Here is a 17,158-nt window from a genome sequence, read left to right as displayed (position 1 = left end):
ATACAAAAATAAGGTTAACTACTATGAAAGGATAGAATATGACTCTAAAAATGAAAAATAAAAAAGATTTTTTAAAAAAGGGATTGATAACATGTTGGTTGAAAAGGGATTAAGAAAAATTTAAAAAAAAAAGGAAAGTTAAAAAAAATTAACTTTGAAAGACTAAAGAATCATGGGAAAAAAAGCTATGAATTCTATGTGCAGTATTCCCCTAGTGCTGGAGTTCTGCTGTTCTCATTGATTGTTAAACTTGGTCTTGGCTGGCTGTTCTTGCTGATCTTTTGGGGTAGGGGCCTGTTGCAGTAGTTCTCAAATGTCTTTGCCTGAGGTGGAATTGCACTGCTCTTGCCGGGGGCCGGGCTAGGTAATCTGCTCAGGTTTGGTCTCGGGAGCTTTTGTTCCCTGCAAGCTTTCCCTACAGCTTTGGAGTACAAGAGTCAAAATGGCGGCCTCCCGATCTCCGCCCCGGAGGAGCCAAGAACTCGGGGCCCCACTCCTCAGGGGGCCCCCAGAGAAAAGCAGTCACTCCCGTCTCCCCGGTCTCCGGCCACACTCCGTGCTCACCTGGCCTGTGACCGAGCATTTCTATCTCTGGCACATGACCCTGTGTGGAGTCTCCAAACCCAGCAGATCCCTGCAGTGCTCTCCCGCACCCCTCCTCCGAGGGGAGGAAGGGGAGTCTCCCTGGATTTGCGCTTGTTGGGTCCCTGCTGGAAGAGCAGTGGCCCAACTGTGCCACGGATCACGGTTTATGGCCACCCTGAGCTGAGGGCCCACTCCCAGCTCCATCTCTGCAGCCGGCTTCCCCACTCCGATACCCGGGAGCTCTGCCGCACTCAGGCACCCCTGGTCTTCCTGTGACCCCAAGGGTCCTGAGGCCACACTGTCCTAGCGAGGGTTCCATCCCCTGCTTAGCCAATGGAGCAACGTCCATCAGCAGAGCCGACTTCTAAAAGTTCTGATTTTTGCTCCGCTGCTCTATCACTAGCAGGTAGCGGGGCTGATGGAGGCCCCCTCCCCTGCCATCTATCTTCCCGAATATGGCCTCGGATTCACTTCTCCACATGCCCTACCTTCTAGAGAGTGGTCGATTTTCTGTTCAGAGAGTTAATGCACTCTCTTGTTGAGTTTGTAGGTGTTCAGAATGGTTTGATCCCTATCTAGCTGAACTCCTGGGACCAAACGAAATTTAGGTCTCCTACTCCCCCGCCACTTGCTCCTCTCCCAGACCTCTTAGATTTTAAAGGCCTCTGTGCTGCAACACTGGGCCTCCCACCTACCATCCTCAGTGCAGCACACACAGTGCAGGGAGCCAGTGGCAATAGCAATGACTTTCTTCCCCTGCAGCCCTTGGACCTGCCGAGGTCTTCTAACATGGTCATCGGATCCATGGCCCAGCCTGTGATAGTCACCTTTGCCCCTGCACAAAAGGAAATAGAGAAGCATGAGTGCAAGGCCATGTCATTTACCACCCTGCCCCACCCTCCTGGCTTAAGCAGCATACTTCACGACACAAATCACAGCCTGCTATATAAGTTTCATCTCAATCTATGAGAGGTCAGTTAATATAACTTCACATTAGTAAACCGGTTTTGGTGATAGCAAACAAACAGAATCTTACATACCAAGTATAAACAGCACGAGATTTGGGAAGGGCGACAGAAAACTGGGATCCACATTCTACATACCAAGTATAAACAGCACCAGATTTGGTAAGGGCGACAGAAAACTGGGATCCACATTCTACTTTAACCACTCCAAGGCCTGTAAGAGAATCAATCTAAAAGGGAAAAAGGTTCAATTAGACTGAATCAAGGCTTTTGCTGCCTGCTGCAACCACATAGAGACTGAACTAAATCTAATAAGGAACTCTGAAAATCCTTACTCAGGTCAAATATTTCATACAACTTAAAATCCTACTCCACTTAACCAGGTAAGCGTTCTCAGGAGGAGCAGGAATGCCTGGCTTTGAAGGCACACATGGTGACACTCAGCCATGGGCCCATGCTACTGCACAATGAGACCCAGCAAGTGTCACTAAAAATGGACATGTCACAGTTGAAGGTCTCAGAATCCACTCTCCCAATTCCATTTCTCTTTGTGGTGTGCTGGCCCCATTCGCCAGTAAGCCCTGTACTTCTCTTCTGCCCTCCAGCCCTCTCAGATCCCACAGGCCCACAGGAGAGGAACAGCAAGCAATGGGAAGGAGGATTGGCCAAGAGGACCAGGGCTTTGGCCTTTAGACATGACCTAGCCATCTATCCAGGGTAATTAAATTAAATACGACCTTGGTCAGGCCAGTATTGGAACTCACCTCCACCCCTGAACGCTTTGGGGGTCCAGGCCCTTCACAGCCAATACCCAGAGGTCTCACTAGGGCTTACTAAACTAGTCATCACCTTTTCTCACCCAGCAAGCTATTCTCTTTTATTATTATTATTTTATTATTATTATTATTATGCGTGACTGTTCTCAGACTTAAGTTCTCATATGTGATTTTAAATTTAAATTAATTAAAACAATCAATTCTCTCAGTTCTCTCCTCACCTTCACTTCTGTCATAATCACATCAGTAATGACCTCCATCCCCCCAGTGTCCAACATCTTAATCCCTGAAGGTTCAAAGTCTGTGTCTAAGCTTTCCTAAGCATAATAAAGTCCAAAACAGACAGTTTTTTCATAAATCTGGAAACCCCAAGTAACCTGTAACATGGTTAAAATACCGTACACCTGCAAGAGAAAAGGAACAAGAGATGGTAAGACTGAGGAGAAAGCCCCGAGCTTCTGGTTTTCCAGCAGTGCCCAGGAGGACACAGGGGTGCCTCCAGGCACATCTCCACCAGGCTTTGGCTGCAGGCAGCACCAGCCAAAACCACTCTCTGCAGTGATGGAAATGTGCTGTGTCCAAAACGCCCAAATGGAAGCTGCCAGACACATGCAGCTACTAAGCACATGAAATGCAGCCACTGTGAGCAGGGAAGTGAATTTCAACTTTATCTACTCTTAATTGAGTTAAACTTAAATAGCCATGTGTGGCCAACAGCTATTGTACTGGGCAGCACAGCTCTCGGAAGAAAAGCTGTGCAGTTCTAGCCTAGGCTCTTGTCCCATCTGAGGGGGCCTCTGGCAGAATGCTGCCGCCCAGGGCTGCCTGTGCACCGTGGGGGTCTCTATTCTGCACACACAGTCCTAGATTCCTAACAAGACTGGACACCAGACAGAGAACAGTTTCTAGTTTTCTTTCACAGCACACACACTCCCAAATCCACAGCAAAGCACCTCAATTAAATGGCCCGGTCGGGTTCATGCACACAGCACTCAGCAGATGGTCTAAACACATCAATGAACTTAATCTTTGCTAACTGCCCATTCACAAGGGCAAGACAGTCTCACAAAGTTAAAAAGTTGCTCAGATTCATGCAGGTCACATGGAGAAAAGCAATCTGACCCCCAACCCAGGCCTGTAGCCTCTTAGCTTGTCACAGGATGTCCATTTAAAACAGCCTCTGGCTAAGCCAGATGCAACCCTTTCAGTACAACACATTCATAGCTATAGAACTCTATAAATTGAAAAGACCGTGAACAATTTGTTATCCTTTTCCTCAAACAGGTCTACATACTACATAAAACCACAGGTCTCACTAAATTACATAACTTTCTCAAGACAACACAAAGAGCACTTAAAATATCTCAATACCTTTGGGCCTTTCCCTCACTTTTTACTAATTATCCATTATATTTTCTGCAAAGAAGGTAAGATGAGGTAAAATACTCCTGAAAAGCACACAGAGGGGGAGGTGGCAGCAAACCTCTGTGCTCCTAGGAGGGCCCAGGGAGCTCTAAGAGCTCCAGAAAGACCTGGAACGTTCCCATCCCAGGATCGTTGGGAAAGGTGTTTTTCTCCCACTACGCAAACACAAATACCTTCATGGGTACTTTACAGCCATCACTGCCTCCTCGGCCAAGCTTGCCATAGTCCCCGTCCCCCCAGGACCAGACAGTATCATCATCAGTGAGGCAGAGGGTCTGGGCATCTCCACTGCCACAGGCGACATCAACCACGCGGTGGCCCTGCAGCGCCTCCACCTTCAGAGAAAAGGAACCAAGGTTATCTGACTGCAGTAGAAAGGAAGCTTACCTAAGGAAAGGCTTTATTTTTCTTAATTTTTTAAAAAGATTTATTTATGGGCACCTGGGTGGCTCAGTCAGTTAAGCATCTGCCTTCAGCTCAGGTCATGATCGTTCAGCCCCACATCAGGCTCCCTGCTCTGCAGGGAGCCTGCTTTTCCCTCTCCTGCTGTCCCTGCTTGTGAGAGTGTGCACTCTCTCTATGTCAAATAAATAAAATATTTTTTTAAAAAGATTTATTTATTTATTTGAATGAGACAGACAGAGAGAGAAGGCGCCCGCTTGAGAGTGGGGGGAGGGGCAGAGGGAGAAAGAGAATCTCAAGCAGACTCCCCACTGAGTGCGGAGCCTGATGTGGGGCTCAATCTCACGATCCTGAGATCATGAACTGAACAGAAATCAAGAGTCAGACACTTAACCAAATGAGCCACCCAGGCACCCCAGGAAAGGCTTTAAAGTACTATGATGCTCCCTGTGTGTGCGTGTGGGAGGGGGCTGTTTTAAGCCTTTGCAAAGAATGTGAAATTTTAAATAATCCTGTAAGATAACACAGAAACACCTTCATCTGTTTGAACCAAATAAATCTAAACTATAGGAGGCAGGAACCAGTGTCCCCAGTGAGCCAGTCCTACCACACCAAGAAGTCTTATTTACTGCCTCACCCAAAATACAGTGGGCCTTCTAGAAGCCAAAGCATTTAGCTAGATGCCGAGTAATATTAATATATAAATATATATATAATATAAAGTATAAATAAAAGGGTATTTCAAATACTATCCTGTTTAAATGACCCACTGATTACAAACCTACCTGTAAATAACGAGGCTAAGGCCATCAACTTTAAAACAAAAGAAACTGGAAAAGGAAATACTTTTGGCTTTTAAAAATCATAATGGCATAATGACAGTGGCAAGCTGCCTCCCCTACCACCTTCAACAGTGAAGGTGTGAAGAGCCGCCCCAGGCCTCTGAGCACCTTTTCAAGGTGCCTCCTCACCAGCTTTGGCTTTAACTGGTCCTCACTGTCGCTGTGTCCCAGGCGGCCATACCGGCCTTTGCCCCAAGTGTACAGATCCCCTGCTGCGGTGACGCAGGCACTGTGGGCTCCACCAGCCGCAACGTCAACCACTTCAATTCCTCTCAGAGACTCAATGACTCGAGGGCGGTCACATGGACTGCAAAAAAGGTCACCAACGATAACGGAAATAGTTTTATTCTTAAATATTTTAAAAGTATTAAATACTAGGCTTTTGGTTTGCTGTTCACTTGTTTAATATACGCCTCTCAAATCAATTGTTAATTAAGAAGAATCATTCAGACCTGAACTGAAAATTTCACAATTTCCTACATGTCTCCTTTTATAGCAGCTGCCCTAATGCCAGAGAGCAGAGACTTTCAGTCTAAATCAGAGGCCAGGAGACTAGTGCCCAAATGTGGGCCAATTTGGCCCATGGCCTCTTTTTGAAAGGCCAATTAGCCTAGAATGAATTTTATATTTTTAAAGGGCTGTTAAAAAAAAAAACTGAAAAGAAGCATATACAACAAAGACTGTCTGTGGCTGGCCTAAAATATTTATTACTACCTGGCTCTTTACCAAAACAAGTTGCCCACCCTTGCTATAAATCAACATTTCATTTAAGGAGTTTTATCATTTGAATATCAACTAACCTACAATGTGGCAAGCACTGATAGCAAACTTGTTTGTTTTCTTATTATTGAATTTTGAAAGCTCTTTATAATAACCTTGAATATAAGACCTTAGCCAGATGTCTGATTACAAATAATGCTTTCTCAGTCTGTCGCATGTCTTTTCAATCTAACTTTCGAAAACCTGAAGTTCACATTTTTATGAAGTCCAATTTTATCCTATTTTTCTTTACTGGATCATGTTTTCGGAGTTCTATCTAAAAATCCTTGTCTTACCTAAGTCACAAAGGTTTTCTCTCATGTTTTCTTCTAGAAGTTTTTGGATTTAGGTTTTACATTTATAACTACCAATCATTTTGAGTTAATTCTGGATATGGTGCAAGAAGTTCACTGCTTGCTACGTGGCAATCCAATTGTTCAAGACCATTTGTTGAAAAGGCTCTGTTCTCCAATAAAATGTCTGCATTTTTGTAAATTGTGCATTGGAAGTTCTAAGGGAGAAATCAAGCTTCATTTTTTTCACAGTCATTATTCAGTATTTGTGATACATTTTTAGACTCTATTCTGTTCCCCTGATATATTTCTCTCTTTTTACAATACTATACTGTCTTGATTACTGTAGCTTTAAAATGAGGCTTGAAGTATTGTCAATCCTCCAACTTTGCTCCTTATTTTTAAAGTTGTTTTGATTATTCTAGGTACTCTGCATTTCTATATGAATTTTACAATCAGCTTGTCAATTTCTACAAACATTTTAATTGGGAAGGGGTAGAACCTATACATTAATTGGACAAAAACTGACAAAACAATATTGAGTCTTCTAATCCACAAATACAGAGTATACTCTCCTCCATGATTTTAGGTCTTTTAAAATTTCCCCCACCAATATTTTATTAGTTTTCTGCCTATAAGTCATCCATGGTTTTTTTTTCCCTTGGTCAAATTTGTCCCTTACTATTTCAATTCTGGGGGGAGGGCAATATAAATGGTATTTTTTAAACTTCAATTTCTGATTACATTTGCATATGTATAAAGACACACAATTGCCTTTTATTTACTGATCTATCCTGCAACCCTGCTAATCTCATTTATTAATTCTAGTAGCTTTTTTGTAGATACCACGGATTTTCTATATAAACAATTATACTACCTGTAAATAGCTTTATTCTCTTTCCAATCTGAATGCCTTTTATTTCTTTATACTGCTATACTGCACTTGCTAACCTTGAAATATAATACTGAATCTTGACAGCAGATGTCCTTGTCTTGTTCCTGAAATTAGGGGAGGTTCAGTCTGTCACTATTAAGTATTGTATTGGCTCTATGTGTAACAGAGATGCTCTTCATCAACTCACAGAAGTTCTTTTATTTCTAGATCGGTGAAAGTTGTTTGTCAGAAACAGATGTTGAAGTTTGTCAAATACTTTTCCTTCCTTCATCTACTAAGATGATCATATGGTTTTTCTTTTTTACTTGATTCATTTTCCAATGTTAAAAAACAATTATGCAATTTCTGACATAAAACTCACTTGGTCATGGTGTATTATCCTTTTATATTGTCAGATTTGATTTTCTAAAATGTTAAGAATTTTTACATCTACTTTCATGAAAGAGATTGGTCTGTATTTCCCTATTAATGTCTGAGTCTGGTTTTGGTATAAGACTAAAGCTACTCACAAAAGAGAGTTGGGGAGAATTCCCTCCTCAATTTTCAAAAATAGTTTGTTAAGAATTGGTATTATCTGTTACTTATACATGTGGCAGAGATCATTACACCTGTTTCTGGAGATCTCTTTGTGGGAAATTCAATTACTTAAATAGACACAAAACTATCTGAGTCACCTATTTCTTCTTGAGTGAGCTTTAAAGAGTGTGTGTCCTTTGAGGAATTTGTCCATTTCATCTAAAAAGTTGCATTTGTTGGCATAAAGATGTTCATTATATTTCATTTTTTAATAGCTGTACATCTGCAGTGATGAAACTCCCTCATTCCTGATATTGCTATAATTTGTATAATCTTTTTTTTCTTGATCAGTCTAGAGGGAGGTTTTATACTGACTTTCTCAAAAAACTAACTTTTGTATTCTTTGATTTTTCTCTCTTGTTCTATTTTCTATTTCATGGATTCTCACTCTGATCTTCCTTATTTCCTTTATTCTGTTTATTCTGTGTTGCATTTGTCCTTCTTATTCTAGTGTCTTAAGGTAGAAACCAAAGTCATTAAAAACCATGTTTCTTTTATAAATTAAGAAAAAAAGGCACTTCATGCTATAAATCTCCTAAGTATTGCCTTTGCTGGATCACATAAATTTTTATATTCTGTTTACATTTTCACTCAGGTCAAAGTCATTTCTAATTTACTTCTGATTCCCTCTTTGACCAGTTATTTTAAAAGGTTTTATTTACTTTCCAAGTATTTGGAAGATTTCCCAGAGATTTTATTGTTATTGGTTTCTAATTAATTCCATTAGGGTCAGAGAATATACTTTGTATGACTTGAGTACTCTTGATGTATGTGATTTGTTTTCTGGCCCAAATTATGGTCTATATTGGTAGTTGTTCCATACGTAGTTGAAAAGACAGTACTTTTGCTAAATTGAGTGTTCTATAAATGGCTACTTGATAAAGTTGGCTGACCGAGTTAAGTCTTCTGACAGATTTTCTATCTACATGTTTTATCAGTTATTGAGGGAAGGGTATTAAAATCTCCACTGTAACTGCGGATTTGTCTATTTCTCCCTGCAATTCTATCATTTTGTTTAATTTCATGTATTCAGGTCTATCATTAGTTGTGTAAACATTTAGGATTATTATGTCCCCTTGATGACTGACCACTTCATCATTACTAATTGACCCTTTTTATCTGTCTCAATATTCTTTGCTGTACAATCTACTTTGTAAGATATTAATACAAGCATACCAACTTTGTTCTGATTAGTGTTAACATGGTATATATTTTTCCATCTTTTTACTTTTAATCTATTTATGTGTCTAGTACTTAAAATTAGTTTTAAAAATATGTTTGATCTTGCTTTTATATCCATTCTGACAACCTCTGACTTTAACTGGAATGCTTAAACCATTTATATTTGATGTTATTGTTAATATATTCTGGCTTGTATCTACATCTTGCTATCTTTTTCCTATTTGTCCCATCTGTTTACTTTTTCTTCTTCAGAGTATGTTTTACAATTTCACTTTAACTTCCTTGTTGGTTTATCAAGTAAGGCTTTTTGTTGCATTATATTAATGTTTGGTTTAGGATGTATAGAATACCGCTCCATCACAGTTTAATCTGAAGTCATACAACTACATCATGTATAGTATAAGAACATCACAATAGCATACTTCTATTTCCTACCCCCAAGCCTCTGTGTAGCTGCTGTCTTCCTCTATATTACTGCTACATATTTTACTTCTATGTATCTCAATTCATTTTTATTATATCCTTGAAATATTCAATTATCTCTTGAAAATATTGATACAATAAGGAAAAAGTCATGATATTAATTAACCCATGTAGCAATTTCCTCATTCATTCATATAGAACCCTAATTCCATCTGATATAACTTTCCTTCTGTTTGAAGTAATTCCTTTAACATTTTTGTTGTGCAGGTCTACAGGTGTTGAATTCTCTCAGCTTTTGTATGTCTGAATGAGTCTACTTCAATTTTATTCTTGAAAAAATATTTTCAGAGAGTAAACAAATTCTCAGTTGACAGTTATTTTTACTTTCAGTACCTCCACTGTCTTCTAGCTTGCATTGTTTTCTGTAAGGAATTTCTTGTCATCCTTTACCTTTTTTCCTGTATGTAACATATATTTTTCCCTCTAGCTGCTTTTATGATTTTTTTTCCCTTTATCAGGGGTATTGAGCAATTTGATTATGATGTGCCTTGGTAAGTTTCCTTCATGTTCCTTTTGCTTGAAGTTCTTTGATCTTCTTGAATCTGTGAGTTTATAGTTTTCATCAAATTTGGACATTTTTCAGCATTATGTCTCAAAATCACCCCCCTCCTCCTCTGGTGACTCCAAATTATTCATAATAGGCCACCTGAGACTGTGTATCCATAATTCACTGATGCTGTGTTAATTTTATGTATGTGTGTTTCATTTTTGTGTTTCAGTTTCTATTGTTAGGTCATCAAGTTCATTGATCTTTTCTTCTGCAATGTTTAATCTGTATTGAACACTGTATATAGGGACGCCTGGGTGGCTCAGTTGGTTAAAGTGGCTGCCTTCCACTCAGGTCATGATCCCATGGTCCTGGGATCGAGTCCTGCACTGGGCTCTCTGCTTGGCGGGGAGTCTGTTCCCCCTGCTTGTGTGTTCCCTCTCTTTCTCTCAATCTGACAAATAAATAAAATTTAAAAAATAAACCAACAATGTATATACATATACATTAATCTGTATTAAACAGATTATACATTAATCTATATTAAACATGCACTGTACTTTTCATTTCAGACATATTTCTCATCATTAGGACTTTGATTAAAGCATTTAAATATCTTTCAGTCTCTAACATGTTCAAGTTTTCCCTCAAGTTTCTTAAAGATCTAGGCATGTGGTTAAAATACTGTTTTAATATTCTTATCTAGTAATTCTATCACTGATGTTATTTCTGGGTCAGTTTTAATTGATTTTTCTCATTATATGGGCTGTATTTTCCTGCTCTTTTGTGTGCCTGATAATTTTTATAGCTTTGAGATATAACTGACATATAAAATTATAGAAATTCAAGGTATATGATGATTTGATACATGTATACATTATAAAATGATTACCACAGTAAGTTTAGTTAACAAATCCATTACCTAATAATTTTTTTGTGTGGTGAGAACATTTAAGATCTACTCTTTCTTAGCAACTTTCAAGGATACAATAAAATATATTGTTAACTACAGTCACTATGCTGTACATTAAATCCCCAGAACTTATTCACCTTATAAGTGTAAGTTAGTACACTCTGTCAACATCGCCAAATCTCCAACCCTGAGCCCCTGGCAACTACCAATCTACTCTATTTCTATGACTTCAGCTTTTTTAGATTTCACATATAAGTGAGATCACAGTGTTTTGTCTTTCTCTGGCTCATTTCACTTAGGATAATGTCCTCAAAGTTAATTCAAGTTATCACAAATACCAGGATTTCCTTTTTTATGGCTGAATAATATTCACACACAAATACACACACACACCTTACCCCACATTTTTTTTTTTCATTCATCTACTGACGAACACTTATGTTGTTTCCATGTCTTGGCTATTGGGGTTAGGGTTAGGGTTAGGGTTAGGGTTAGGGTTAGGGTTAGGGAACATGGGAGTGCAGATCCTTTCAAGACAATGATTTTATTTCCTTCAGATATATACCCAGAAGAGGGATTGCTGAATCATATGGTAGTTCCTATTTTTTTTTTTACCTTTTTCTGTGTTTTTCTATAGTGGCTGCAACAATTTATATTCCCACCAACAGTGTACAAAGTTTCCCTTTTCTCCACATCCTCACCAGCACTTCCTATTTCTTTTCTTTTTGGTAATAGCCATTCTAACAGATGTGAGGTAATATCTCATTGTGGTTTTGATTTGCATTTCCCTGATGATTAGTGATGCTGAGAAACTTTTCATGTACCTATGAGTCATATGTATGTATTCTTTGGAAAAAATGTCTTTTCAGGTCCTTTGCCCATTTGTTAATCGGGTTATTTTTGGATACTGAGTTATATGAGTACCTTACACATTTTCTCCATTAATTCCTTACCAGTTATAGGTTTGCAAATATTTTCTCTTATTCTACAGATTGTCTTTTCATTTTGTTGATTGTTTCTTTTGCTGTTTGATGCAGTCCCACTTGTTTATTTTTGCTTTGGGCTTACACTTTTAGTGTCATATCCAAAAAATCATTGCAAACACCAATGTCAAGGAGCTTTTTACCTATGTTTTCCTCTAGGAGTTTTACAGCTTCAGGTCTTACATTTCATTTAAGTTTTTAAATCCATTTTGAGTTCATTTTTGAAAGTGGTGTACACAAGGGATCCAATTTCACTCTTTTGCATTTGAATATACAATTTTCCCAACACTATTTATTGAAAAGACACATGCCTGATAATTTCTGATTGGATGTAGAACACTATAAAGTTTATCTTGCTGAATGCTTGGTATGTTTGTATTCATAAAGATATTCTTGAGTTTATGGTTCCTTGTAAATACTATAATCCCTTCAGGTCTTGCTTTTAAGCTTTATTGGCAGGATCAGAGCCACACAATCTATGTTTAATTTTTTTCCCCACTTTTGTGCAACGTCATTCTTAGTCCTCTAACCAATGCCCTGGGAATTATGAGGTTTTGGAAGCAAGGTCGATCATCTGCCCTCTGTGAGCTCTACGGACCATTCCTTCTAATCCTCTTGGGTGGTTTGTTCCTTGGCCTCTCAGTTATTCTCCTCATACACGTGACTGTCAGTATTCACCTCTGCAGATTACTGTGTGTAACTTTACTGCTTCTTGTCCAATATCTTTAGGGCTGCAATTTTATATATTTAGTCTGGTGCTTTAAGTTATTTGTAATGAAGGTCCTCGTACTCCAACTGGGCAGGTAGTTCCCATCAATTTTTAAAAACTAGAGGGTTTGGTTGCTTTGTTTAAAAAATACTGTCATTTGTGTGTCCCCCTCCATTTCCTCTGTGCTTTAGTATCACATATGTTACCAAAGTGCCTACTGTGATTCAGTGAATTACTCAGAATCAGAGCAAGGGAACTTGGGGAGAAGGGCAAAGAGAAGCTCAACATACTTAGTACTTAAAAATCAAAAGTTCAGAATTGAATTTCCCCTCAAATAGGAGGTTCATGTAGGCAAGTCCACACATTGGAACACAAACTTATTTCTGCTAAATGAGTCATTAACATTTAACTTGAGTAGATTATTATAAACGTTCTGAAAAACAAAGTGCTAATACATTATACAAAAATTAAAACAAACAAGAAAAGGAAAGCATAACATTGAAAATGTTTTCACATAATACCTTCTGTTGCCATGCCCCAACTTCCCATCTTCTGCCTCACCCCAAGAGTAAACTTCTCCTTCTGAAGAGAGGGCAAGACAGTGTTTTCCTCCTGAGTTCACAGCTACTTTCTTAATAAACACGTGCTGAATGGATTCAAGTAATGTTGGGGTAGATACTGACTCTGTCCCTCCAATTCCTAGTCTGCCACCTGCACCATATCCAGTGGCATACAGCTAAGACAAGAAAAATATAAATATCAGGTTTTTATCTAAATTTATCCCTATATTTTAGTAATTAACCAGCTCAATCAGTGCTCTAGACATTTTTACCACAGAGAAATGAAATTAAAAATTAAAAATCACAAGAATGTTTATAACTTTTTGTGCTAAAAATGAAAGAAATACTTATAACTATTAGAAATCCCAAATTCAAAAAAATGTATTTCGAAAAGAAGATCTTTTCCCTGGAACAAATCCCTGATAATAACACTCATAGAAAAACTTAAATATATTTAGTATTTCAGCAAGGCAGCATATAAATCACACAATAGAATACACTATTTTTCTTTCATTCTCGGTGGGAAATTATTTCAGGACACAAGGTTTATCATTATTTTTTTTTAAATCAGACTGCCTTTTCCAAATGCATATCAAACATCCCTCCCATAAAAACTTAAATGTTGTTTCACTGTTTCAAATGCATTGCTGCACTGACACAAGAGTAAGGAAACCTCAAGGACTAAAACAGGAAATGAAACCAAGAACTCAGGCTGATAGATGAGCCCTAAAGCCAGTGTCCCCTGGGAAGGTTTTGAGAATCTTTAGCACACAGGGTGTCAGGGGTAAAGTGCCAAAGCCTAAAAGGAGACTAGAAAGGTGAGGCTCCAGTGGGCCAAATGTGAACGAAAACTAAGAAGAAAACAACAAAGCAAGGTGCCGTTCTCAATCTTAGCACTGAATTAGATGGGGGAAATCTCTCCTGAGAATTCATCACCACAAAAGCTGGTCATGAGATTGGTTTTCAGCCTGAATTTATGCTACATTCGGCATAAATTCCTTAAAGAATTTAATTTACGATGTCTTAGACTAGTAGTACCCCAGGGTTATAAATTCTCTTTTGACAAGTGATTTCAAACTAAGCCTTAAAGAATTTCTACATAAAATCTTCCAAGGAAAATGGTCAGCTCATGGTTGAAAGAAGATACCATGAGTGAGAGTCAGCAGAACAACAGTCCAATATTAAGTTTAAAGAAATAAAGCTGGCAGGTAGTACAAAATTACCCAAAGCAGGACTTCTAGGAATTAAAAAGATAGTAACTGAAATAAAAAACCCAGATATATTTAACAGCAGATCATAAACAGGTGAAGAAGAGATTACAGAACGAGAAGATAGGTCTGAAGATATTCTCTAGCATATAGCCCAGAAACACAAAGAAAAGAAGAAACATGAAAGAAGGTGTTAGAGATATAAAAGACAGAGCCTTTGACTCAAACATCAATCAGAACTCACAGTATCAGGTAGAGATCACACAGAGAATATGAGAGAAGCAACACTGGGGAAAAAAACTCTAAGAGTTATTGAAAATTCACTTCTCAAGAGCCAGAAAGCCCCCCTCTCCCATCCCTTATCACCTGGCAAAAACAAAGTAAAACAAAAAAGGCAGAAAAAATAAAAATAAAAATATATCATAACAAAACTGTAGCTCACTAAATAAAGATATTAAAAGCAGCCACAGAGAAAAGATTCATTACCTTCATTTGGGTAAAAATTAGTCTGACCGCTGACATTTCATTAGCAACAATGAAGGCCAAAAACCAGAAAAATTAAGCTTTTAACAGGAAGACTGAAAGTAAGTCAACTGAAAATTTTATACTCTGGAACAGGGGTTAGCAAATTATGGCCCATGAGCCAAATCAGGCCCTACCATCTACTTTTGTAAATAAAGTTTTATTGGAACACAAACACATACATTCATTTACATATTGTTCACAGGCTGCTTATTGCAACAGAGACCATATGACCCATGTAGCTAAAAATACTGTGACCTTTACAGAAACTGTCTGCAACCCTTACTTTAGAAAAAGAACAAAATAAAGACCTATTCAAGTAAACAAAAACAATCTGAGGATTAACCAACAAAAGACTCTCACTAAAGAAAACCGAAAATACATGCTTAAAATAGAAGAAAAATGATTAAAGATGTAAGGTCTGAGACATAAGAAACAATGTGACAAAGATGTATATACCACGTTGGGTAAATCTGGAAAAAAAAACTTGGGTCTATATATAACAACAAAAATAATAACGCCTATCATTCCCTAATGGGTTTGCGCCAAAACACAGGATAACAAAAGATCAGTATTTGTATTATTTGGGACGAGGACAGAAATACTAATTCACTTCAGATTTTACTAATGCATGTTAAAATAACCAGGAAACAACTAAAAAAGACACAGAATTCTCCAGAGAAGAGAAAGAGAAGGATATACTTCAACCCCTTTTAATGAGACTAGCACAATCTTGATACTCTTGGCAGGCAGCTTCTGATGTGGTTCCCAAGGGTCCCTGATTCCCACCCTGTGTAATCCCTTCTCCTTGAACATGGGCTACACCTACTGACTTAATTCTAATGGACAGAATATGGCAACAGGAATGGACTGTCACTTTTGGACTAGGTCACATAAGACTGTGACTTGGTCTTGCTATCACTCTCTCTTGCCCCATCCCCCTTGCTTGTTCTGATGAAGCCAGCTGCACATGTGAGGTGGCAAAGAACTGAGGGCAGCCTCGACAAACCACTCATGAGGAACTGAATCCTCAGTATAGCCTTGAGGCAACTGCAGCCTGGTAAGAGATCCTGGAAGGGAGGACTAAGCTAAGTCACCTCCAGAGCCCTGACCCAGAGAAACTGCAAGCTAATAAATGTGTATTTAAGTTAATTGTTGTAAGTTAAACAGATAAATAATAGAGTATCAAAACCAGACAAGGAGTGTATAAGACAGGAACATTATAATGATTGCATTCATGATCTTGGAGCTCCCCAAAATCCCAAACAAGATATTCACAAATACAAACCAAAAAATAAAACATATCTTGACCAAGTTGGGTTTCTCCAAAGAATGCAAGGGGTTTACTATAAGAAAACCAATTAATCCAATTATCCAATTCACTATATGAATCCACTAAAGGAGAAAACATAAATGTTTTTTTAAATGTAGAAAGAGAAAGAAATTTCCTTAATCTCATAAAGAGCATCCACCAAAATCTCATAGTAAGTGTGTGAAATATTCAATCAGTGTTTGCTTTGCAGCCTGGATTAAGACAAGAGCAAGCCCACGACTACCAACCCTGCTTAATATTATACCACAACTCTTACCCAGCACAACAAGCTTCCTTTCCTCCACACAAAAGGAAAAAAATAAAAGAGAAATGAACTGAAAAGGAACAAAATTTACAGATGACTCTCTATAAAGAAGATACAAGAAATCCTGACGTATAAAAAGGAAAGAAAAGAGTAGAAGAAGGTCACCAGACATAAAGTCAATATATAAATATCAACCATTTCATCATACTAACAGCAATTAATTTTTTAAAAGAACATTACAATAGCTAACAAAAAAGGAGTACTCTAAGGTATTATTGATATGCAAACAGCACATTTTACGTATGCTGTATTTGAAAATAAAAACTATGAAGTTATAGAACACATTGAAGATCATTCAGAAATATTTAGAATGATAACTGCCTCCAGCACACCATGAGTACTATTAACCTTGAGATAATGTTTCAATATAGAAACCTTATACATACTGTGGACCCAACGATGCACTCTAGCCATAGCAATCTCTTAGTTTTAATGTCAGTATGACACAGAAAATGTACCCTTACCTTTCCATCAGCTGTCACTGCAAAGAGAGTCTGTTCTCCTCCAATTAGCTGCACAGGTCTGAGAGTTGCAAGGGCTTCACATGGAGTGGGAACTTTAACTTTTGCACCTTCGATGCCCCCAAGCTGTCCCCTATGATTATGCCCCCATCCATAAATTGTTCCACTGCCGCCAGCAGAAAGAGTCCAGTCATCTGGTCGCCTACAACAAACATTAAGTGATTAACTGATGTGGGAAAGAAGTGCAAATGAAACACCTTTCTCCAGTATACAACATTATTCTTGGTTCTGATATAATAACCTGTTCATCCACTGCACAAGTTGTTCATCTTGCTCTCTTTTAAAAATGTCGTGGCTCTCATGGAGAACATCCATGTGTTCGCTGTCTGCCATTAATTCACGAATTTTCTTAGCCACCTAGACAACATTATTATGAGATTATCAATCAAACACTCATCTCTCAAAAATAAAAGAAATAATATTAAGATAAAAAAA

At 38.3% G+C, this 17,158-nt stretch overlaps 1 protein-coding gene across 9 annotated transcripts in view; it reads right to left on the bottom strand.

The window, feature by feature from the left end:
- Positions 1–17,158, bottom strand: part of HERC2 (HECT and RLD domain containing E3 ubiquitin protein ligase 2) — a 253,448-nt gene that overhangs the window by 24,195 nt on the left and 212,095 nt on the right. For 8 of the 9 annotated variants that reach the window (XM_027572872.2, XM_027572866.2, XM_027572870.2 and 5 more), the window contains 7 exons: positions 16,965–17,080; positions 16,667–16,865; positions 12,797–13,011; positions 5,125–5,302; positions 3,925–4,086; positions 1,689–1,780; positions 1,281–1,420 (listed from right to left, as the gene is read on the bottom strand). In XM_027572872.2, coding sequence (XP_027428673.1) covers positions 1,281–1,420; positions 1,689–1,780; positions 3,925–4,086; positions 5,125–5,302; positions 12,797–13,011; positions 16,667–16,865; positions 16,965–17,080 — 1,102 coding nt within the window. Of the gene's footprint in view, positions 1–1,280; positions 1,421–1,688; positions 1,781–3,924; positions 4,087–5,124; positions 5,303–12,796; positions 13,012–16,666; positions 16,866–16,964; positions 17,081–17,158 lie in introns of those variants that run through there. The other variant, XR_003516092.2, reaches the window with a different exon arrangement.

The sequence above is a fragment of the Zalophus californianus genome, chromosome 6 (assembly GCF_009762305.2).
Source record: "Zalophus californianus isolate mZalCal1 chromosome 6, mZalCal1.pri.v2, whole genome shotgun sequence".
In the NCBI taxonomy this organism is placed as follows: Eukaryota; Metazoa; Chordata; class Mammalia; order Carnivora; family Otariidae; genus Zalophus; species Zalophus californianus.
This window is presented reverse-complemented; position numbering and strand designations above follow the sequence as displayed.